This window comes from Typopeltis vanoorti, chromosome 12 (genome assembly GCF_054136105.1).
Source record: "Typopeltis vanoorti isolate ZY-2024b chromosome 12, IOZ_Tvanoo_1.0, whole genome shotgun sequence".
In the NCBI taxonomy this organism is placed as follows: Eukaryota; Metazoa; Arthropoda; class Arachnida; order Uropygi; family Thelyphonidae; genus Typopeltis; species Typopeltis vanoorti.
This window is the reverse complement of record NC_143560.1, coordinates 68,181,497-68,208,036: the sequence shown is the minus strand read 5'-3', so window position 1 is coordinate 68,208,036 and position 26,540 is coordinate 68,181,497. Positions and strand designations below refer to the sequence as shown.

The 26,540-nt window shown below is 34.5% G+C and overlaps 1 protein-coding gene across 1 annotated transcript in view; it reads right to left on the bottom strand.

The window, feature by feature from the left end:
- The window catches only part of LOC150100865 (uncharacterized), a 583,033-nt gene that overhangs the window by 160,917 nt on the left and 395,576 nt on the right, over nt 1-26,540 (bottom strand). The window contains exon 19 of the mRNA XM_090401746.1: nt 11,868-11,987. Coding sequence (XP_090257872.1) covers nt 11,868-11,987 — 120 coding nt within the window. The remainder of the gene's footprint in view (nt 1-11,867; nt 11,988-26,540) is intronic.

Here is a 26,540-nt window from a genome sequence, read left to right as displayed (position 1 = left end):
ATGATATTGTGGGATAAAAATGGGAATAGAGTGACTGATGCAGAGGACATAGTGGAATTGTTCAATGAACACATTATTGGAGTATTTCATCCTAGAGGAGTCAGTTTTAATGCTAGAGGGATAGGACTGGTTCGAGGTGTGGAGGTACAGGAGGAGAGTGTGTTTCAGATACTGAGTACTCTGGATGTCAGTAAAGCTGTGGGACTGGATGGTATTTCACCACGAGTTTTGAGAGAATGTGCTAGGGAATTGAGTGCCTTTAACTTGGCTTTTCAATGAAAGTCTGGCTTTGGCAAAGGTGCCCAGGGAATGGAAGGAAGGTAAGATAGTGCCATTGCATAAGGATGGTAACAGACTGGAAGTGTCTAATTATAGGCCAGTCTGTGTGTCATCAGTAGTTGTTAAGATCTTGGAGAAAGTAGTGAGGGACCGTATACAGCATTGGGCAGATGAGGATAATGTTATCTGTGAGAATCAACATGGATTTGTGAAAGGACGCTCTTGTTTTAGCAATATGCTAGCCTTTTATAATAAAGTTACAAGAACATTAGATGAGGGAAAGGCACATACTGCAATTTTCTTAGACTTGGCAAAGGCATTTGACAGGGTGCCACATGATAAGCTGATATTTAAGTTGCAGCACATGGATCTGGATGTCAGATTGGTCAACTGGATTCAGGATTGGCTGTCTGATAGGCATCAGAGAGTTGTGTATGGTGGAGCAGTTTCCAGGAGGCAGGGGGTTACAAGTGGGGTCCCACAGGGCTCAGTACTAGGACCTATATTGTTTATCCTTTATATCAATGACATAGCCAGTGGATTGCAGGGGGAATATTCAGTTGTTTGCGGATGATGCGAAGCTGGGAAGGATTATTAGTAATAGTGCAGATGTGGTAGCCCTGCAAGAGGATTTAAATAAGCTAGATAGATGGTCAAATGAATGGGTGTATCAGTTTCATGCAGCAAAATGTAAGGTCTTGAGGTTTGGGAAACATCGATGGGATGCTGCATACTCTATGGGAATGAGTTATACTGGAGGAAGTAGGGGGAGACAAGAGATCTGGGGTTGATGATCAATAGAAACCTGAAGTTTAGGGGACATATTGCAAAGGTGGTGAAGGTAACACAGAGGATTGCTGCTATTATGAGAAGGACACTGACCTGCAGAGATAAGAGGATTATCATTTCGTTGTATAAGTCTCTGATCAGACTACACTTAGACTGTTGTTCTCAGATTTGGTCCCCAGGATTTGAAGGGGATAAATTAACTATGGAAAGGATACAAAGACGGATGACAAAGATGGTTTCAGGACTGTACAAGGATAGTTATGAGGATTCGCTGAGAGAATGTGGACTGCAGAGTTTGGTGAATAGAAGAGGGAGAGGTGATATGATTGAGACTTTTAAACCGTTGAGAGGTGGTTACAGGGTTGACACTGGGGAGTTCTTTCGCTTGGTTGAACAGCAGGAAGGAGTGATGACAAGAGGCCATCCCTGGAAGTTACGAAAGGAAACTGTGAGCAAGAGGGTAAGGAATGGTTTCTTTGTGTGGAGGGTGGTTGAGCCGTGGAATGCATTGCCTGATGGAGTGGTGGGAGCGAGAACGGTCAGTGAGTTTAAAGAGTGGTATGATAGACTTTGTGTTTCTCGGGGGGGGGACCGCCCCTCGATGAGTCTTGACAGACTTTATGTCTTAGGAAGGACCTCCCTCGATGAGTCTTTTGACTCCTTGGAGGCCTGAATAATAATAATAATAATAATAATATAAGATGTGAGTAGGTACTTGGCATGAATACTAGTTGGTCAGTGGAATGTTTTGCCTGACATTATGGTGAAAGCGGACACTCTGAATGAGTTTAAAGCACGTTCGATAAGATTTGTGTGTAATAGTGTCTCTACTTTGTGATGAGTCTTTAGACTCCATAGAAGTCTGGTTAATAATAATAATAACAAATTCAATAAGTACCGTACTATATTTCTGAATATATTTCTACTTTGCAAGATAGGTACTGAACACTGAAAGAGTAAAAACAATGTTCAAAAGCTTCAAAAAAAAGAAAAGAAAAAAGCCAGACTCCTAGTCTTGACGGACTGGAAATATAAGGCTGCTATGTTATTTGGAAGTTTCTACTCTTGGTTCTACTCATGCCAGTGGTGTAGCTAGAGCTGTTGCTGCCTGGGGCAGTCCCTGAGTTTGCCGCCCCTCTCAATACCAAAAATATTATAAAAAGTCAAAACAAAGTATAGGGAAATAAATTAAAACACTATATTTATTTTTGAAGTAAATCTTTAATTTCAACATTCTAAAATGTTATTTTTTCTTGCTTCTCTGTTAGCAAAATCATTGATGACATTGGCGAAGTCTATTTCATAGTAATAGAGGCAATTCTTCATCAATTTTATTTAGAAAAACTCCTCTCACAACTAACAACACTTACAGCAATTGTGAGGAAAATTTGCAGTAGTATTACAATATTTGGAAATGAGTTCTCGAGACTGTATTTTAGAATTAATTGTAAACGTTCAAAAAGGTTCAAAGTGCTGCCTGGGCGGACTGCCCCCTCTGCACCCCCCCTAGCTATGCCACTGACTCATGCTCTTTAAAAACATTCTAACACAATGAGATATTATTATTATTATTATTACCCAAGACCCCATGGAGTCAAAGACTCATCCTTTTATCAAACACACAGTTCATCATATAGTGCTTTAAACACACTCAAATTCTCTGCACACACCACACTCTCAGGCAAGGCATTCCAATCATTCACAACTCTGCATGAAAAAAACCTGCTGCTTCTCACCCCCCTACTCACACCCTCCTTATACAGCCTCCATGGTTAACCTCTGGTTCTCCCCTGATCTCCCACTATTTTCTGTAGAACCTCTCCAGCATTGATCCTATAACAACCCTTTAATAACTTGTAGGTCTCTATCATATCTCCTCTCCTCCTCCTGTCCACCAGACTCTGCAAGTTGCATCTTCTCAATCTTTCCTCATACCAACATTCCAGAGGTTAGAAACTACCTTAGTCAGTCACCTCTGGACTCTCTCCAACATCTCTTCATCCTGAAAACCAGGTGACCAAATCTGGGCACAATAGTCCATGTATGGCCTAATCAAAGCCTTATACAATATAACAAGAATCTCTTTACTTCCAGAAGTCAGCGTCCTCTGCATCATTCCCAGAAGCCTTTGTATTATCTTCACAATTTTGGCTATGTGTTCTCCACTAAATTTCAGATCCTTATCCACTATCACTCCAGATCTCTCATTTCCTCCACCTCCGACAATACATCCTCACCAAGCATAAATTCTGCATCCCATCTTTGTTTTCCAAATTTTAAAACCTTACATTTTGCAACCTTGAACTCACATCCCCATTACCAATCACTTAATTTATTCAAGTCTTCTTGTAAGGCCACAACATCTTCTCTACTCTTCATGGTTTGTCTCAACTTTGCATCATCTGCAAACAACTGAATATCTCCATCCAAATCTTTGTCAATATCATTAATATACAAGTTAAATAGTAATGGCCCTAAAACAGACCCCTGAGGCACACCACTAGTAACTTTCCTTTTCCTGAATATCGCTCCCCCATACACAACTTGTTGATACCTATCAGATAGCCAGTCTCCAATCCAGTGCACACTAATCTAATATCCAACCCCATCTGCTCTAGTTTGACTATCAACTTATCATGAGGTACTCTAACAAAAAGCCTTTACGAAATTCAAGTATATTACTAAGTATTCTTCTCCTCTATCCATGGAAGCAGTTGCCTTATTGTAATAAGTAAGTAGATTACTAAAACATGACCTCCCTTTAGCAAATCCATGCTGTCCATCAAAGATAATATCATTGTTGTAACCCAATTCTGGATCACAAGCTTCCCCAACAACTTAACTACAACACCTGACACACAGTCTCTCTTTCCAGAGAAGCTCATTGAAAGCTACACCACACTCATCCCTAAAAAGGGTATGGACTTCCATAGTTTGATGCTTGAGTTCTATCACCTCTTTTATGAAGTGGCACAATCTTGCCCTCCTTCCACCCCTCAGGAACTTGACCAAGTGCAAGACTCGTATTAAAAAAATACGTTAAGGCCGGCGTCAACTCTCTGGCGCATTCCTTCAGAATACGTGGTGATATATTATCAAGTCCCACAGCCTTATTTACATCTAGTTTGCTCAACTCTCCATACACCTCTTTCTCACTTACAGTCAGTCTCTCTTCCCAGAGAAGTTCATGGAAAGCTACACCATACTCATCACTAAAAAGAGTATGGACTTTCTAAGTATTACTGGAGACTCATTATTATTATTATGTGACACCTCCAGGGAGTCCAAAGACTCATCGAGGGAGGGCACCTATTCTACAACTCTCTGTGTCCACCACTCGATCCGCAACTACCATCATCATCTACACCAATGCCATCTACCACCACTAGTATTTTTACAGACAGTCACAAACATCCATGCCTATGGCAGGATTCGAACCTGTAGCCATTTGACTGGAGAGTGGATATACAAACCACTCGGCCAACCAGGCCGCATACTGCTCACCAATATAGATTACAAAATTCTTATAAAGTTCATTAATACCAGAATTGAAAACCATTTAAAAGAAGTAATTCAAAGTATAATCTACGGATTTCAGAGAAAAAAAAAACAACTGACTTTAACTTATTCCTTATCAGAGACACAATGCATCTAGTAAATCAGTAACACCTGATGAGCCCTTCTATCAACAGATTTAAACAACGTATTCTATACTGTGTGACATGGGTACCTACAGCATATCATACCATCATGCAATATAGGACACCTACTTGCTAAGATATAATCCAAATTTATAAAAGATCAACTACAAATGTTTTATTCGATGGATTCCTGTCGGATGTGTTGACTAAAATGGATCAGACAGGAATTCGTTGCACAGAGTGGTAAGACAGTTAAGTTCTTTAAGTTTCCTGCTCTTCATATTGGCAGTATCACCCTTGCAGAAAAGTCAAGAATGCTTGACTATTTAAGGAATCACTGTTTCTCTCATGCTGTATCGTATTAAAACCATTATATATGTCAATGACATTGTTTTAACATTAAGGGATCCAGAATCTATATATTGTTTCTTCACATTAGCAGAAGAATTTGGTAACATCATTCGTCTATGCATTATCCCAAGAAGACTAAACCTAAAATTTTTGTAACATTTGATCCCACAAATCTGGCCTTTTGCAAATCTTACACCATCAGAAGGCATAAATATTCCATTATTCAATGGGTTGGTCAAAGAAAACATGCTTCAAATACATAAGGTCATTTTAAAAGCTGAGAATCTCACAGTCCATGGGGAACTTCATGTACAGCTTTAAAAACAGAGTTACAGTTTTGTAAACCATAAATCTTCCTTTAATGACAAACAATGTTAACATTATGAACATCAATATAGCACTGAAAACAGCAATCCACAGACAACTCCTAAACTAGCTTTAAGATTTTCAAAAGCAGGGAGACTGATAAAAATCATATTTTTGTTCACAGTTTAGGGAGGTTTTAAGCTGCCTATTTTGAAGGTTAAATACCTAGTACATATACTATAAGTTATCTGAAAAGCACTGGTCTACACAGTTCCAATACATTATTCACATGCACTATTACAGGCATCCAAAAGCAGAAATAATGCCAGCTCATTACAACAAACTGTTGTAATGAGCTGGCATTATTTCTACCAACTCATTACAACATTACTGTTGTAATGAGCTGGCAGAATATCCATAGTGCAAATGTAAAAACCACAGAAGATTTATAGGTGTTTTTACAACCTATTTTCACCAAACTTTTCCAAACATAGAAGCTGTCTTCAATAATTTCAGCAATGGATATCCATTGAGTCATGACATGGCATAGATGGCCATACATAATTCTCTCCCAGTGAACTGTGTTAATAGTCTATGTTATAACTTTGATTTAATATAGGCAACTATATTAAATCAAGTGAATACCTTGTTTACTCCTGTTTGGCAGCCTATCAGTTATGGTTAAAATTGGCAAGTAAGCTACACATTCCAGTATTTAAAATGGACAAAGTCCTCTACCTCCAGTTTAATCCAGTCTAAGCCAAATATAGGATCTACATTTTCTTGATCAATGAAAATGAACCACTTTTGGAAAGAAAAAGTAACAACATAAACAAAAGACATTACTGATGTTAATTAATTCCATAAACTTCTATAGAAGTCTAGCAAAAGCACATGTTTGCCTCAGCAATGTTATCAAGTTTTTGCATCTGGAAAGAAATCTCTTGGTGCAAATGATTACTTTTGGCAACGCTAGTGCCAACAAACTTCAGTTATTTTTCTATTTTTTTTTTCTTTTCATACTTTCTATGTATACAACTACTTGAGGTTCTTGGATTTTTAGATTTTGTTTATTAATATGTAAGGAAGAGAGAAAAACTCCTGCATATGAGACTTGAGGTAATAAAGAGATGATAGTGACAATAGGATGATATACCAAGGCCAACAAAGCCTGTGATTTTTACCTTGAAGCAATGAAAGCCTCGTTACAATTTGAAATCAGCCTGGATAGTGACTCTTCCCATAATGTTTTTGCATTGTGAGAAGAGGATACTGAGATAGTTAATGTGAAGTCATCACACTTTATATAAAAGTACTCTAGTTATGAAGAAGTCAGGCACAACTTTTTTTTTTTATGCTTGGGTAGAATTAAAACAAGAATATAATTTCTTGTTAAGTACAATATAACTTATAACCAAGTGAATAAACTTTCTACAAATATAGGAATGATGGTCTGTATGTGCATCTTTCATTATAAGCAAGAATAACCTAGTGCCAAAAGATGTTTTCTGTGAGCCAAAGTATTTTTTTTTGTCACACCCTATATCAGTGCTTTCCAAACTTTTCATGTTGGTGACACACTTTTTACACAAACATAATTTCGCGGCACAGTAATTCCGTCTGATGTGCCTCTCATAGGTCACGTGGCCAGATCAGATGTCGTTTAAGTATATGCATTTACAATTATATTTTGTATAACTTTTAGAAGGTTTATTTAAAAATCTCTTCCTGTTCATCCAATACGGGTTAATAAAAATTCACTATTTATAACTGATCCCATCATTACTATAAAACAAGCAACTCCTTTTGATATTTGATAAGATCAAATATCATATAACTCCTTTAAAGGTTGCATGATATAGTTAGACTATACTCTTGTCTTGAGGGCATGACACAGTCTATTAGCAAACCAGAGGTTAAACTTGTTTCACGACACAACCTATCTCATGAAAACCTTTCATTTTTATTAAAAATATATAATACAGTATGATCGAATAAAAAATACATCAAGTGAGCAAATAATTCTCTCTTCTTAATTTTTCAATATATTTAATATAGGGAAAACAGATTTCATAGTTCGCTTGTTGAGTTTTTTCGATCATACTGTATTTTTATATATAATAAAATGTACAAAATAAAAATATATAATATATTTATATTTATTTCCAAGATTAATTTCATTGTTATAAGAAATAGAAAGAAAAGAAAGAAATATATAATAATAGAATTTTAAAGATATATGAGCTTCATGGGATGAACACAGCTTTTCAATATTTGGTGGAATAGTAGATAAAGACATTCACATTTCGTCATCATGCATTCTTAAGCTTCCACATTTCAATGTCTTCAAGTTTGCCATCGTTGAAAAGGATACTTCACACATGTATATAGTGGAAAACTGCAAAAGAATTTTTAATGCTTTTTTTATCTATGTTTGGATGCATTTTTGAAACACGAATCCAAAAGTTGTCTAAATCACCCTCTTCATACATCATTAACAGACTTCGATCATTTTTTATTTCCGCTAATTCTTCTTCTTCAATTATTGACAAGTTAATTGTTGCAGTTGAAAAAAATGGATTTCTGATCCAATCATAGTCTTGTATTTCAATATTTGAGAAGTAGTGATGAATTTTCTCTCCAAGCATTGTTAAATGGTCAACAATTAGCGAGCTGATATCACATTTTAGTTCACAGTCTGCAGTTTTGGAAAACATTTCAAAATTTCCTTCTTTCACTTTCCTTTTCCAAATTTCTATCTTGTCACTCATAGCACAAATTTTATCCACTGCTGTTATGATATTTTCTCCTTTTCCTTGCATACTGGTGTTTATTTTATTCAAGTGTTCAAATATGTCAGCAAGATATGCCAATTTTGCACACCATAATTTGTTTTGAATTAGATCGCAGAATTCATTTTGATTTTCCTCAAAAAGTTTAAGCATCATTTCCCTCAATTCATATACATGACAAAGCACTTGACCTCTTGACAGCCAACGAACTTCTGAGTGTAGTATAAGTTTTTTAAATTTTACCCCCATATCTTCACAAATTTTAGCAATAATAATCTTGATTTTAAGAGGTCTACTCTTAATGTAATTGACCATTTGAACAACTTTGTCCATAACCTTTTTTTAATTCATTACCAGTGGTTTGTGCGACTAGTGCTTTCGCGATGTAAAAAGCAATGAGTAATTATATTTTCATTCTCTTTCTTTGCTAAAGCTGTGAAACCTTTTGTTGAACCAAGCATTGAAGGAGCACCATCTGTGCATATTTCTACACAATTTAACCATTGCAAATTATTTTCCTTCATGAAGCAATCTACTGTTTTAAATATATCTTTGCCTCTAGTTTTCATTGGAAGTTCTATACAACACAAGAATTTCTCAATAATTTTGTTGGTATGAATGAAACGTATAAAAACGAGTAATTGCATTAATCCACTGACATCTCTTGATTCATCTAACTGCAATGTAAAAATCATATTATCATCTTGAAAAATATCTTTTATTTGAGCTTAATGTCAGCAGACATGTCTTGAATACGTCTTCCAATTGTGTAATCTGCCAAAGGGATTTTATTAACTTCTATCTCAAATTCGGGCCCAAACATTATTCGAACAATAGCACAGCAAGATTCCTTTATAGTGGTTTCGGCAATAGTGTGTGGCTCCTTGTTTTTGGCAATTATTTGAGCAACCAAGTAAACTTGCCTTTTTGAGCTTTCTCTGATGTCTTCATTCTCTTGGTGAACGATGTAGACTGCTTCTTTATAGATTTTGAAAGTTCAATAAAGTATTCTACTGGCTTTTCTGGCAAATGACTGTGTTTTGAGGTAAAATGGTGCTTTAATTTGCTTGGTACCATACATTCATTTGCAAGTATCACGCCACAAACTAAACACTGGGGACAAGGATAGTTTTCATTACCAGAAAATGTGAACCCCAATTTCATATAATCTTTATTGTATAAATGAGGCGTGGAAAATTTTCCTTTACACTTCTTCCATATTAATGCAGACCGTTCAACAGTTGATTCTTGCATAGTTTCCTCTATAGTCAATACATTTTGTTCATCACAAACATCACCTTCAGCTTTTCTTTTATTAATTAGAAACTTATCCATTTTACGGGTAATTCAACACCAATTTGATAAATAAAACTATGTGAATTTATTGTAAAGCTTTAACAGTAACTAAACATAAAATAAAAGCACCAGCTCTTCGTTTATTCATGTTGCAGTTAGAATAAACATCAATAATAACATTTGTATGAATAAGTGTGGTGCTTTATTTTTATTGGTCGAACGATAATAAAATCAAGCGACTACTACGTGATAAAACCACAGGGATGAATTCGGCTGCATTTATTCTCCATTATTTATCGAAATATATTGATATGAAATATTCTTAAAGGTTAAAAATAATTAAAAGATAGTTTGTATATATAATTTTGAAAGTGAAATTTAAATTCTAGAACGTAAAACATCTTGCAATTACATTCTATTTAAAGTAAAGTATTTTTGGGACTCCTTAGTGCGGCTCTGCACAATTTAGCTTCTGTTTACATTTACTGTCACTCATACTTGAATGAACTATAGAAAATCCCAACGAAAATTAAACTGATGGTGATGGTTGCATGCAAGTCGGTATAGACTCAGGGAGGGGGTTCCGAGCGGTTGACCAAATATCTTCTTTAACGGCGCTAACTAAAAGTCATACCGGTATTTTGTGAAATGGATTCCGCTGTGGAAAATTTCAGCGATTATTCTGTTTAATGCTTTATGTTCGCGCGATACACCTTCACACTGCAGCCAACACACTAACGTGTCATGACACACGGTTTGGAAAGCTCTGCCCTATATGCTTTAAAAATTCTTCTTATGGCAAAACTAATTTTGTTCAGTGCAATATTTATTGCACTGAACAAAATATTAGTCAAGTTCATCCATGAACTTCACTAATATGAATAGAATATGAATATATTTTTTTTAACCAGGGTATTAAGGAAATTAAACTAGAATAATTCACTGAATTATTCTAGTTTAATTCACTTTAATTCACTACATACAGAGGAAAGGTACAAGAAAAGTACTGATTGTCATTTATCTCATCTCATTTTCCTTTTCTCTCTTTTACCTTGCAGTGTCGAGGGTTTATTAATCATCGGACCTCAAACCGTTCACAGGATAAGGTGGACAGCCCTGCGCCCTGGTGTATCCTCTGTCTGTAGTGTTGAGTTGTCCAGGCCAGTTTGCCTGCTTTGTGGGATGAAAAACTCCAGGATAAACTGGGGGAAAACCTACAGTCCATGCCCAAGACCAGCTAACTTGGCTATGGCCGAGGAAGATCCTTCAGCTCCTCACATCACCGACGAGAATCAAACCTAGGACACTCCTTCCACAGGCATATGGTTGCGAAGTGCACAGCCACTAGGCTCACCGAGCGGACTTGTCATTTATATAATGTTAATAAAAAAGGCTGAAAATTAAATTTTTTAACTGTCAAAATGTTATGATATTACATAATGTTTGCAATGTTATCTGTTTGAAATCTGAAATAAAAATGTTTAAATTCTTGATGGAGACACAAATTTCAAGAGATTTTGATTTTGACTGTTTTATATTAAACATTTCATTAATTAATTTATTTATTTATTATTATTATGTGACACCTCCAGGGAGTCCAAAGACTTATCGAGAGAGGGTATCTACTATGCAACTCTGTGTCCACCACTCGATCCACCGCACGCCAACACCAATCATCACCACTAGTATTTTCACAGACAATCACAAACATCCATGCCCATGGTGGGATTTGAGCCCACAGCCTGTTGGGTGCAGAGCAGATATGCTAACCACTAGCCAACCAGGCTGGCAAAAAATCAGGGACTGCTTGGGATTGAACCAAGGACCTCTCGATCTGCAGTCGAATGCTCTACCACTGAGTATACCCCCACTCATATTTCAGAAAATGATAAATGGAAAACATTTATTTAACATATAATAATTTAATTCCTGTATGATATTAAGCCTGACCCAATGAGGTAAAAAACACGTGACAACCAGTCTCATGTTCCAACATTGATGAAGCACCATCACATAGGAAGTGAACTGTCAATCAGAACAATTAATAATCAGATAACAATAGGTATGGAGTGTATGGATGGGTGAAGATAATTCTCTAACTTAATGATTTTCACTTGTATCCACAACTGTTCTTTGTGGTTTGATTTTGTGTTATAGGAGAAAAAGGAGTAGGACATGCATCTGATTGTCAAGCACCATACATTATTAGTATTAAAAACAGCATGTAGAGGTACCAGCTGTTGTTAATCCCATTCAGTATATAACTGATGGTTTGTCATAATGCTATAATGTTTTATTTCTTCAATACAACAGCATTCAGTATTAGGAGTATATCTTATAGTTGTTACCTTTCCTCTGTATGAATATTTTGAACATGAAAAGAAATCTTAATGATTTTAAAGTATGGACTAACCTCAACACCATTTAAAAAATTCCCTATAGAAAGAACAATGGATAGAACTGTTCGAAATGTCTTATTACTTTCTATTTCTGCAATTGCTTGTTTTAGATCCATAAGAGGTTCAGCTACTTCCTAATGAAAAAAAATAAAAAAAATTACATGATAATAAATAAACAATTATATTAATGTAAGTAAAAGTTAGAAAAATGCTTTTGCATATTTAGTGGTTTTTAATATCCCATTTAAGGTCCAGAATATTTTTAAATAATTGTAAATTAAAGATGGCAAGAAATAATATTCTTGATTTCTCCTTTATCTTCACATTGATGAGCCCTCAATAAAGGGTGAAACCAGTCTGGACAGTGGTCCTTCCCATAATGCATAACATTATACACATCTGTAAGGATATTTGCCTTGAATTATGGGATATTAACGCAATTGACGTGAAGTTATTAGCCTCTATATACTAGTATCCCAGTCATAAATGAAGTTACTTCACGTGTAAACTTTGTTTGCTTACAAGTATGATAATAAGAAGTATGATACGTATGATAAGAAGTACGATAAAGGATGAAACCAAGAATATTATTTCTTGGTATCTTTAATTTACATTTTAACCAAGTGAAAAAACTTTCAACATTTTAAATAATTAAATAAAGTTTGACAGTACATGTCGATTTCTACTTGTTCAAATTCAATTTTACTAGTATACATAATTTATTTTTCAATCAGAAATTAAATTTTCCCTTGGTAATTATCTGTTGGATTGTCCATCCTGTCTTTTGATCCACCATCTTGTTTTAACATTGGTCTTATTAAGGTTAATTAATTGTATGTTGATTACTAATCCAAATATAGGGAAATTTCTATTATACTGAACCACCCTATATTCAGATTAGTCTATGTAAAATAGTGGAATCAAATATTAATTAACTTTAGCAGTCTAATTTTTATATATAGGCCGAATTTGACATTAACATTCAAGGTTCCCGCTAGGTCCGATAATTTTATGAACGGTGCAGTGAAAAAGAATCAGGCTAACAACAAATTGAAATCAATAAAACAAAACATTTAATGCGAGGTCATATATTATATACATAAGCATACTTTGGATACAAGATAATGCAAAATTAACTCCATTCAATAACTCATAACATTCACTCAACTCTTGGTATCAAACATTGAGTCTTTAAAATCTAATTTCTCCCTAATAACCAAAGATAGTTCTCAAGTTCAATATCACTGAAATACACAGTAAATATTTTAACAATTATATTCTCTATCTATCCCTTAGTCCGAAATCACATAGTTCAGTCAAGAGGTAGTTATCACTTTAAGGGGGGGGAAGACTATTAATCTTCTAGCTCTGGCTAATTTCAGCATAAACACCACAGTTAATTTTAGGATTTAACAGGAGGAGTTAATTCTTATAACTTCACTCTAAAATGCTATAAAGTACAACTGTTCTTACCGGAATAAATCCTTGCACATGTTTATTCAGTGAGGCACACTTAAAACTTTAGTTAACTAACACACTGGAGCAACACATTTCAAAAGTAATCTTCTTTAAATTAACTTAATCTTTAATCTCAGTACATCACAAATGCAGACACACTTGCACTAAAAAATTCACTTATTCCTCATATACTTTGCAATAGAATCAGCTTTCCACTAATCTTCCTTGAAAGCTCTAGAATTCAACATTAACTTCAGAATTCCATATCGATATTCTGAGTTGTCAATTTACATCTCGATTGTTCATAATCTGATTACAGCACTTAATTCTTTGTACTACAGCCTCTTACTTAACTCCATGCTGCTAACAAATTATTTCCTCATCTCTATTGTAATGTTCTGAGTGCCGTTACTCTGCTGAGTGCTCCAACTCTACTCAGTCCCTAGTTCCCCAGTTCTAGTGCTGACTGACTCTCTTTTTTATTTACTCTCGCTTTCCGTTTTTATACTTTCACTCCTATTTCCTGCCAAAACGTGTTCTCCCCGTTTAGCTCATATCAATTCCATCTCACGTCCATAACTCACGCGCTACCACGCTCACGCTTCCTACTTTTAACTCCATCTCCATGACAACAATTAGAACAGTACATAAGCATTAGCATTACATAATATTTTAGCTTTACATACAGAAATAAAATAAAAGGATATTTTTAAATTCAATTAATATATAATTAAATATGATTTATCTACTATTAATATAGGAATAAATAAAATAATCTGAACGTTATTTTTATAGAGTCCTTTCCATTATTAATACATATCCTAGATTAAATAATTAAATTTAAAAAAAACTCAAAGGTAATTATATGAATAATAGTTTATAACAAGAGATTTACATTAAATAATATCTACAAATGTAGCCTTTGATATGGTGGATGATGTTGGATTCTGAAGGGAGTATTAATAATTTTAATTTCTCTTCATTCAGAATCTAACATTAATGTTATTTTTTTATTATGATTAAAGCAGATGATGCATATATGTAGGAGATTGTACAATTTCGTAGTGGGTTTTTTTTTAATTTATTTTTTTTTATAAGTACAATAGTAGTTTATAAAATGTGTTTTTTTAACTGAAGTCAGCAAGACTTTAGTTTTATTTTGTTCCTCTAATTTTATAAAACTAGAGATTGTACAATTCCGTAGTGGGTTTTTTTTAATTTATTTTTTTTTATAAGTACAATAGTAGTTTATAAAATGTGTTTTATTAATTGAAGTCAGCAAGATTTTAGTTTTATTTTGTTCCTCTAATTTTATAAAACTAGACGAGCAAAATATAACTATAAATAAATAAAATTATAAATTATATATAAAATTATAAACAAAACTCCTTTAGTTTTATTTTCTTTAGACTTTTAAAGTTTTTTTTTTTATTATTTTTTGGAGGAAGATTATCTGTATTCATATATGAAGAATAACTTTTTAATATAATTCCGTCATCATTATCTGATTCTTAACCTTAGATAAGAAGTATGATAGGTATTATGTGAATAAATGGATCTCCCACAATGAGTCTTCCGATTCCATGGATACATGTATAATAATAATAATAATATGTAGGGCAATGAAATTCCTCAAGTTCATCATTCACAGGATCTGAGAGTTCACCTACATTTAGATCTGTACACCTTTTTTATGATAATCTGTAGTGAAAAGCTGAACATTTATTGCATATTATATTATAAATTGGCTAAATGCCAGATAACTGAAGAATCCTGCTGTACAGAATAATATGAGATACTTTTTTCAATCATCACATAAATATCATCTGCTACCTAACAACTTTCACAATCATCCATGCCACAGTGGAATATGAATCCACAGACCACTGGTAGCAAACTGAAGTTAGAGAAAAGCATTTCAATGCAGTTTTTAATATAATTTGTTTAATTACATCATCATATGTTTTTGATATTCAAGATTAGTTTAAGAAGGAAAACAACAAAGTATTGTCAAGAAGACAATACTTTATAGAATATACAAAAGGTATCACATTGTTATTATTCACCTGTAACTTATAATTATTATTATTATTCAGGCCTCCATGGAGTCAAAAGACTCATCACGGGAGGTCGTTCCTAAGAAACACGAAGTCTATCAAGACTCATCGTGGAGGTCCCTCCTAGGAAACACAAAAGTCTATCATACCACTCCTTAAACTCATTGACCATTCTTGCTCTCACCACTCTACCAGGCAATGCATTCCATGTTTCAACCACCCTCCATGCAAAGAAACCACTCCTCACCCTCTTGCTCACAGTTTCCTTTCGTAACTTCCAGGGATGGCTCCTTGTCCTCACTCCTTCCTGCTGTTCAACTGAGTGAAAGAACTCCCCAGTGTCAACCCCGTAACCACCTCTCAACAGTTTAAAATTCTCAATCATATCACCTCTCCTTCTTCTATCTACCAGACTCTGCAGTCCACATTCCCTCGGCCAATCCTCATAAGTAACGTTGTACAGTCCTGAAACCATCTTTGTTATCCGCCTTTGTAGCCTTTATCCCCTTCAAATCCTGGGAACCAAATCTGAGAACAATAGTCTAAGTGTGGTCTGATCAGAGACTTATACAATGGAATGATAACTCTTTTATCCCTGTAGGTCAGTCCTTCTCATAATTGCAGCAATCATCTGTGCTACCTTCACCACCTTTCCAATATGTCCCCTAAATTTCAGGTTTCTATCAATCATCAACCCCAGATCTCTTGTCTCCCCTACTTTCTCCAGTGCTGCAACTTAACCCATGTGCTGCAACTTAAATATCAGCTTATCATGTGGCACCCTGTCAAATGCCTTCGCCAAGTCTAAGAAAATTGCAGTATATGCCTTTCCCTCATCTAATGTTCTTGTAACTTTATTATAAAAGGCTAGCATATTGCTAAAACAAGAGCGTCCTTTCACAAATCCATGTTGATTCTCACAGATAACATTACCCTCATCTGCCCAATGCTGTACACGGTCCCTCACTACTTTCTCCAAGATCTTAACAACTACTGATGACACACAGACTGGCCTATAATTAGACACTTCCAGTCTGTTACCACCCTTATGCAATGGCACTATCTTACCTTCCTTCCATTCCCTGGGCACCTTTGCCAAAGCCAGGCTTTCATTGTAAAGCCAAGTTAAAGGCACTCAATTCCCTAGCACATTCTCTCAAAACTCGTGGTGAAATACCATCCAGTCCCACAGCTTTACTGACATCCAGAGTACTCAGTATCTGAAACACACTCTCCTCCTGTACCTCTAAACCTCAAATCTGCCCTATCCCTCTAGTATTAAAACCTTCTTCTTCAGGATGAAATACTCCAATAAAGTGCTCATTGAACAACTCCACTATGTCCTCTGCATTAGTCACTCTATTCCCATTTTTATCCTGTAATGTCATTCTTCCACAGTCATTTTTCCTCCTACTGGCCACATATCTTAAAAATTCCCTAGGATTTTCTTTGGATCTTAGGGCCAATCTCCTCTCATATTCCAGTTTCACCTTCCTTACCATACTAGTCATAGAAACCAGTGTTTTATAGAAAAAAATTAGGTATTAGTGAGATTTAAAGGAAAATATGATCAAAGAGAGAGGGGGGGGGGTATTGCTGATGGTAAGAAGAATTTCAGCTGACAAGTGTGGAAGTTCCATAGCCTCTTTTTCGCATGCAGTTCCTGGTTAATATCGTTTGTCATCCACTTTACTCCAAATTGTGTCCTCTTCTTCACTCATGGAATACAGCTCTATTTCTGCTAACAAATATTCCTTCACAATTTCCCAAACATAAATGATATCCCGTCCTTTCAATTCCTCCCTCCATGAAACTTCCCCAAGTTGATGTCTAAGACTATTACAATCACCTGCCTTATAATTCCACACATGTTCCTGTCTCTTTGATACTCCTGCATGTCTATTCCTCTTCCAAGTCAAAACCATATGGTCACTCTCTCCAACTGGTGGGAGAGATGTCATCTCAGTTATTATCAACTCTTCTGATGCTATAACCAAATCCAAAACTTTTGAACCTTTTTTCCCTCTATTACATGTTGCCTAAGACATTTGTCTCTCAAGAATTTTAGAAACTCCATTCCCTTATTGCTACATGTATCTTCCTCTCCCCAATTTACACTGCTGTAGTTAAAATCTCCCATAATAATCATTCTTCTTGCACTTGCCAAACTCAACTGTCTAAACATCTCCTTGTCCCCACTTTCTGTGCTCCTTGGTCTGTAGCAACACCCCACTAAATATCCTGTCTTTCCCACCTCTACCTCCACCATATGCTTTCAAAATCATTAGTGTCACTGCCTTCCAAAGCCTCCACTCTTAGAGGACATGTCATCACTTATCATAAGCAGTACTCCACCACCACACTTTCTCTTCCTATCCTGCCGAAAAATGCTGTATCCAGCTACTTCTATTCCTGTTATTATATCCTCTTCTGTCAACCACATCTCAGTGATCCCAATAATCTTTGGCCAAGCTGATGCTATCAGTGCCACCAATTCCTCTCCTTTATTCCGGATACTCCTGGCATTAGTATAAAGTATCAAAATGCCATTGTTTCTATACCAGCATTATCCCCTCTAGACTCCACTGGGCTTAGCATTAACCTGATGTCTTCCCTTCTCCCAAGTACCCATTCCCACAAGAGGCCACCCCTGCTACCATCATCCACCCTGGGACACACCAACTCGTTCAGAACAGCAATCTCTCCAGATGCGCACATCCTTTTCATTCAAGTGCAAGCGGTCTCTTGCATACAATTCCTCTCTGTCCTCAAATGGCCTCCAAGCATCCACATATCATATTCCAATCCTCTCTTCTGACACATTCTAGCTATTATGCTATTCAATTTTACTGCTCTTCTGCTCAGTTCATCACTATCATACCTAGGCAACATGCCCACTATCTTTCCTCTCTGTGTCTTCTTTCGTACAACCTCAAGCAAAAATCTCATATCTCTCACTGCCCAATTTACATTACTACTCAAGTCATTAGTTCCTACCATCAGAATCATCTCATCCACCCTTTCACCCCTGTTAATTGCCATAGCCACACTTTCTAATGTTCCTCCAGGCAAACACTCCTCACGCATCCTATCTTGAACATCATTGAATCCCCATACATTATGCCTCTTACCATCCTATTCCTCGATTGCTCACCTCACTCTCTCTCCCCTCTAACACTTTCTCTCTGTGCTCCCCTACTTACCTGCCTTCCTGACATCACTCTATCCTTGGTTCCAGTACTCTCTTGCATTCCTCTCATTCCCTCTCTCCTACTGTTTCCATTCTCTGCTCTTCTACCATTCCCATAACTTTCTCTCATTTCCTTTCTGCTACTGTTCCTATTTTCTCCTTTTCTGTCATTCCCATAACTCTTTCTCACTCCAACTCTGATTCGCCTTGCATTCGTCTCTTCCATTTGTCTAATCTCATCTTTCACACTTTTCATATCTGCTCTTTCAGGCTCATCTATCTCTCTCTCTCTCTCTCTCTCTGCAAGTCAGCCACTCTTATTTGCCATTCATCCTCCCAATTGACACCATCTCCTAAAACTTCACAATCATTCAACCTTTCCATACTCCCCATTCTCATTATTTTATTCATATTTCTCTCGCCCTCTGTCATACCACTCATCTCTACGTGGAGAATCTCCTGTCTCTGACTCAACAAGGTCAGTTATAGTCTCAACGAGGTCAGCTGTAGTCAGGGCCAGCCATCTCAGGGGTACAGTGGGTGCGATGCACCCGGCCCCCACGATCGAGTGGGCACAGTTAGTACACATTTGCGGAAACATATTTTTTATTTTATTTTATTTTTTTCTTCTAATTTTGCTTATGACTAAAGAGATTTCATCGACAGGATTTTGGGACCCGCGGTAATAATAACATCTCTGTGTTTCTCTATTATATTAGGGTTTTTGCTTAACTCTTTTGATGCGTTTATGCAGTGTATAAAAAATTAATAAAAAAATAAATTAACATTTTTACCCTAAAATGCCTGATTCATCATTAGTTTTTTTCTAATCTGGTACAAATTAATATCATTTGGCTCGTTATCGAAACCGTCGAAAAAATATTTATTATATTAATCATTTATCTATATAAATATTTATCATCTTAAAAAATAATTAAATAAAAAAATACATTTCAAACATCTTCACTGACACATATTTTAACTTAATATAATACAATTTTATTAAGTACAGCTATACCAAATAAAAATGCAATAATTAATTAAACTCTACCAACTGTTTCATAATAAGTAATAAGAAAATTAGAAACAAACATCCTATTTCCAAGCCATCAATATATCTCGCGATATACTCATGTGCAAGTTTTGTCCAGTTCAGTTGTTGCATTATTCATCAGGCATCCAATGTGGCGTGACTCCTTCACCATCATTTGATATATCTTTTCATGTTTTGTAAAGAATGTATCCATTTTCTAAAGTGTATTTGGCTTTGGATTTTATTAAATAGTAAGTCATTAAAATATGAATTGGAAGTATTTATTGTCAATTAATATGTTTAACTTATTAGATATAAAAGCAAATTTTCTTTACATTGATTTCGGAAACTAAAGTTTTCAGTTTTTTTCATAAAATCCCCGCATATATTGCAATTGCTATTTCCTGCCTAGACAGCAGTTTCCTTATGTGCATCCTATCCAATCTGCTTTCCCATTATTTCAAGCAAAAATTAGCAGTAATTTACAAGACTTGAGATACTTAATCAACAATCCTTAACGAATGACTAATGAACAGACAGCCATGGTACTAGGCCAGTAAAGATATGTGCATATGATTGATGCGGGATTAACAAAAGATCGCGCGAGTCAAAGATAAAAGTCAGCAGACAATTTTTTAATTGAAATGCTAATTCTCTTCAACCAAATTCAATATCTCAAAGTGCCATAACAATATTCACTATATATTTCCTAGCTTTAACAAGTTTATGAATTTTAACACTTTCTGTTGATTTTTATTGTTGCTCTGCATTTAAGCTGGGGGGGAACAGACTCCCACACATCTAGTTTTTAGTGTTTGCCAGTGCAGCATATGGTTTTGCTTGCAGCTAAATAGCATAGTTTGGGGGGGGGGGGGGGGGGGGGGGGAAGGGACATGTGATTCATTAGTACCATTTTTATCCCAGCTGTCTCCAATTGCACTATTTGTTGAGAAATATATTACACAGACTGCAAATGTTTGTATCTTATTCAGTGATACAATAAAACGACCTGCTTTTACTTGCGTCTGCAGAGGTATTGGCTAGTATGTAATGTGCGTGGCTTGCCACAGGAAGCGAATCACTATTGCCATGAGGTGAACGTGATTAAACTTTTTTTTTTTCTGTGCGAGGTTATGCGAAACTTTTCAATTGCTTTTTTTTTGCAAAGTAAAATCAGGGGTGCGAGTTATATGCGAGGACCAGTTAGATTCCAGTAAATACGGTAAGTTATTTTTAAAGCTATGTGAAATGTATTATCAATATTCAGGATTATGAAGTGTTGTCTGCATGTGATTAGATCTCAACTACATTAATTTCAACTCAGTTAACAGTGATAGATAAGGGTGAAACTGATGTACTGAAGTAAACAAAATGAAAAAAATAAACACATTCCTTGAGTGTTTTCTAAAATTTTGTAATATTGTGAAAAGTATGTACATATTTAACTTTTCGTTAATTCATGGGATAAAAATATTTAATATTATTTACTTATTCGACAGGCAAAGCCTAAATCATAATGTCCATGCCAAGAAAGTATCCCTCTGGGTGTCAAAAAAGGAAATCAGCAGAAAAGCAAAATCTCAAAAAGTCACAAGTAGATTTGTTTTCATGGCTACAAAATAAATCTGACAACGAAATTGTTACAACTTAAGCAGTTGTGATTCAAACTTCAACCGAAGATAACTCCAAACAAGCTACACAACTTTTCAACGAAAATGTAGAAACTGTGGGATTCGTTGAAAAAGACGCATCTGATTATACAAACGTTTTGGATACTGCAAATAACGATGAAAACAATAATAATGATGGTTATCAAGTGAATATAAATGATCCAGGTTTGTGGCCAAATATTATAACTGATAAATTTAGATTATTTTGTGTTAAAACCACACCTAAACAACATCATCAAGATGCATTCATTAAGAATGTTGAAGGTAGATCATTTTCTACATCGTACTATTTAAAAAAATGCAAAATGGTGAAACTCAGCTTCACAGACGGTTAATTTACTCAAAAGCTCAAGACTCAGCATTTTGCTTTTGTTGTGTATTATTTTCCAAAAAAAAGGAGGAAAAGATCAATCAATATAAATCGATCAATCGATTTATATATGAATTTAATAATGGAGAAAACTGTCATCTGTAATTCGAGATCATGAGCTTTCTGTTGGCCACTTTAATTCTTTTATTGATTGGCAAGAATTATTAAAAAGGCTTAATTTATGTTCGACTGTTGACAGAACAAATCAAATTAATATAAATAAAAAAACGAAATGTCTAAAATTACTATTCCAAAGTATTGTAGATGTAATTCTATTTTTAGCAAGTAATAATCTGTCATTTCGAGGATCCCATGAAACAATAGAACACTAAATAATGGAAATTTTTTAAGTTTAATAGAATTATTAAGTAAATATGATCCTGTGCTAATGGATCATGTAAGCAGAATTAAAAATACGGAAAAAAAAATTGTGCATCATTTGGCGCATAGATTTCAAGAGGAAATTATTGCTGCATTAGGTAATGAAGTCCTTAATAAAATTAAAGACGATATAAAAGCAGCCATATATTACAGTATCCAAATGGATTATACTCCTGATATTTCTCACAAGGAACAAACTTCAATAATTATTAGATATGTAAATTTTGTAGAAAAAATTAATTATAAATGAGTCATTTACAGGATTTATTGAAGTAATTAATGTGACTGGTGAAGTACTAGCAAATTCGCTTTTAAAAAGAATAGGTGAGCTTGATTTAGATATTATGAAGCCCATAATATCTAAATAATATCTAAATTGTAGAGGGCAAGCATACGATAATGGTAACAATATGAAGGGAGATGTACAATCTAGAATAATTAGTTTAAACCCTCATGCAATTTATGTACCTTGCTTATCACATTCTTTTAATTTGATAATTTGCGATGCTGCTTCCAGTAGTATATATTGTAAAAAATTTTTCGGAATATTGCAACGTTCATACTGCGTATTTTCTGCATCTACAAAAAGGTGGGAAATTATACAAAAGCATTTCAATATTATGCCTTAAACCATTATGTGATACTCGATGGGAAGTCAAAATAGACGCCGTCAAAGCAGTGTATACACAGTTTGAACCAACTTATGCCTTAGAAGAATTTATTGGTGCAATTAATGATAACACAGCAGTATCCGAAGCTAAAAGTCTACTAGAATCATTACAAGAAATGCCATTTATTTTAACCTTATCAGTGTGGTTTACAATATTGTCAAAAATTAATAGTATCAACAAACTATTTCAAGCAAATACAATTGTTCTTGACTCTACTATTAATTTAGTGAATAAAATTAAAAATGAAATCCAAAATTTAAGATCAAAATTTAACACATTTTTAGACGATGCAAAAATGATAGCACGAAACTTGAATATTTCCGAAGACTTCCCTGAAAAAAGAATTCTAAAAAGAAAAAGATTATTTTCTGAACTAGCAGAAGATGAGGGGTTTTACTAAATCCAGTAGAGGAATTTAGATGTCACTTTTTCAACCGTGTGATTGATACTGTTACTGTACAAATAGATGAGAGATTTAAAAATATAACCAATGTTATTTCTTATTTTAAATTAATCACTGATATAAAAACATTAGAAAAAAATGAACTAGAAAACCGTTCAAGGGATTTTGTAAAATATTATAGTAAATATTATCGCAAATGAAGACTTAATCCAGGAAATTGATTTGTTACGAGAATTGATCTTGTACCAAAAAAAAAATGTAAATAATGTGCAAGACATATTGCAATATATATTAAATAATAGTTATAATGAACTATTTCCAAATGTGCTTAACTGTATTGAAAATTTTCTTTACGTTACCAGTTACTATAGAAAGTGCAGAGCGTTCTTTTAGCAAATTAAAATTGATAAAGAATTATCTTTGGTCAAGTATGTGCGAAGAACGCTTAAATGCACATGCTATATTAAGTATGGAAAAGGAAATTGCCAAAAAGTGCAGAAATGATTAATGACATAGCAAAAAAAAAATCGCATATTTAAATAAATACATATTAAGCAATATACGTGTCAGTAAAACTAGGCCCCTAAATAGTAAACCTATTTATTTTTTGTGCTTAAATTAATTTTTTTTATTACTTTAAACAATAATTAATTGTAAATAGTTTTTGTGCACTAGTTGGTGAGCCAGGTTACTTTTGTATGTGTTAAATATTTATTTATTTTAATTATTTAATACTTTTGTTTTGTGTTCAGTAAACATTATGTTAACCTGTTATATTTCAAATGTTTTTTTTTTTTTTTGTTTTCCTGTGCCAAAATCATTTGCAGGTAAGAGGTTTTACAATATGTTTATTTCGAATCCTTTAATTTTTACCTTTGAAAAATATTTTAGGGTCCCAAAAGGTTTCTTGCACCCACGCCCCTTTATAGAGAAGACCGGCCCTGGCTGTAGTCATCTCTAACTGACCAAGTTCCTCCCATTGCCTGCATTTTGTGCATATACATATTCCCCCTTCTCTCACCTGCCACATATACAACCGCCAGATCCATACATTCTGCAAGTCCCGCATGCTACAAAATCCTGTATGATATCACGCTGTCGTGACGTGTTCTCTTGACGTTCGAATCCGCCATCTTGCTAAAAGTCACTTTCATCAAATAAGGAAAACTAATTGTAAATTAATCACTGATCTAAGGGTAGAGAAATTTCTATTATACTGCGCCACTCTATCCTTAGATAAGTCTATATGAATTAGTAGGATTAATTCAAAATTAGTTAGTAGTCTTTTCACTCATTCAGGCCGATGGTATTTATTTTCTTTCCTTCTGAGATCCGAATTTTTGTGAACGGTGCAGTAAAAAGAAATTCAGGCAAACACAATATTTAAATTAACAAACAAAACATTTAATATATGGTTATATAACAATTACATAAATTCCACTTCTAAATATGACAAACCAGTCAAGTTAGCATATCAAGTCAAGTCATTCATATTAATCCAATCTTCCAAACTTTCACATACAAATTCACAGTTTCAGAATCACAAAGTTCCTATACCCAACTTATTACAATAGAAATTCTTAATTAATCAGTTTCCTTGTATCTCTCAACTACACTCTACGATTGACTCATAACAGGCACTAACCACGGCAGATATCATTTCAATGTCTATCTTTTTAACTCTCAGCCTCGATGGTAAGCTACAGTTAATGTTAGAAACAGCGCAACGGAACTAACACTTAAATCTTCATACACTGAAATAAACTAATACGACTGTCCTTACCAGAAATAATCTTCAGTACTTCCAATATTTTGTGAGCACACTTTCAAATTGTATTTATCACACTTGCGAAACACTAAATAACTAAAACATTACTAATCGCGCCTCAAAACTCCAGATAACAACTATAAGGTACATTAATTATTCCTATTTTTCATTCATCAACTAGTTTAACTCCGTACAATTCCTTTTTTCGTAGTATAGAAATAAGTCGTAATTGTAGACTGACTGGATTTATTCAGAATTCTTCGTTGAATGTCCAGTTCTCTAATTCTCCGATTACAGCAATAATTTCCTTTTATTACTACGGCTGATTTTGCTTTCAGCCAACTATAAGATTCACTTAAAAAAAAATATCTACTCAACTCCTATCCTTAGGAATCTTTTAATTACTTCTACTTCTTTAGTTTACTTCCTTGCTACCTTATAGTTCCAAAGTTCCGTTCCAACTCCCCTATTACGTATCTATTTTTTCTTCTCCTCTACAAACGCTCCCCTCACATGTGCTCGTTTATTTCCACGCGTCTCTATGACAACCGATAGACGTAAACATTCTCGCGAATGTTACATTAGGTTATATAACTACATTCAGTTATTACATAACGTTAACTTTCATGAAAAGAATAAATAGAATATTTGCATTCCAATAAATGCGTAGTTAAATTACAAATATAAGTTCTTACAATATTGACAAAACAATAAACAAAACAGCTTAATAATATTTAATACAGAATCTATTTACCATTAAAACATTTCTTTGATTAAGCAATTAAATATTTGACATAATTAAGGTAGTTATATGATATTAATTTATAATATATGTTATTTACATCAAATAATATTTACAAATATAGTTCTTGTGACGGAAAGTCATGTTGGATTCTGAATCAAACAACATTTATTAATCCAACAACGCATAATGGAGTCCTTAAATGGGGAAGGAATTGGAGATACACCATTTGCAATTTTAACTGCCGCTGCCAGCATTATTCAAAATAGTGTCGGTAATTAGTTTAAAAAATAGTTCACAACTAAACGCTAATTAAGTATAAGGGAGTATAATTATGTAAGTAAAAGTACAAACAAAACATTTAAGTATACTAAATATAAATAAAATAAAACTAAATAATGAAAACTTATGATATCTGCATCTTGTCTTCCCCCGTTATGCATCCGATTCCAACCCCGTCTTCTCGGTAACCAAAATACACAATATAGCAACAACAACTAACTTCAAAAACAACCACTGAAGGACACTCGTATTCCAGAAAAACAACGTAGCACTACAAAACGTAGAAAAACAGACTATTCACCGATTAAAAAGCGCTTTTTTTTTAGCACAACTCAAATTCCCCTCCACGTTCTCTGGCGACTTTAGTGCCATCATAATTGTAACCCATTCTGCTCATTCACTATTGTCCAGACTAAGAATCTAATTTTTATGCTCTTACTAACTCACTCACACAACCTCTAGAGATGACCCCTTATTCTTCTCCTTGTCCTGTACTAAAATTTTCTTCTATCGGAAGGACTCAGCATATGTAGTCATTGGTGATATTCGTTGCATTTTAGCAGAATGTTTATTGTTTTTGATAGCTTAGTATAACTGCATGACTTGAGTTTTCAGGATTGTTACCCATTGTTTTTAACTGAATTTTGAAGCTTGCCTTGAAT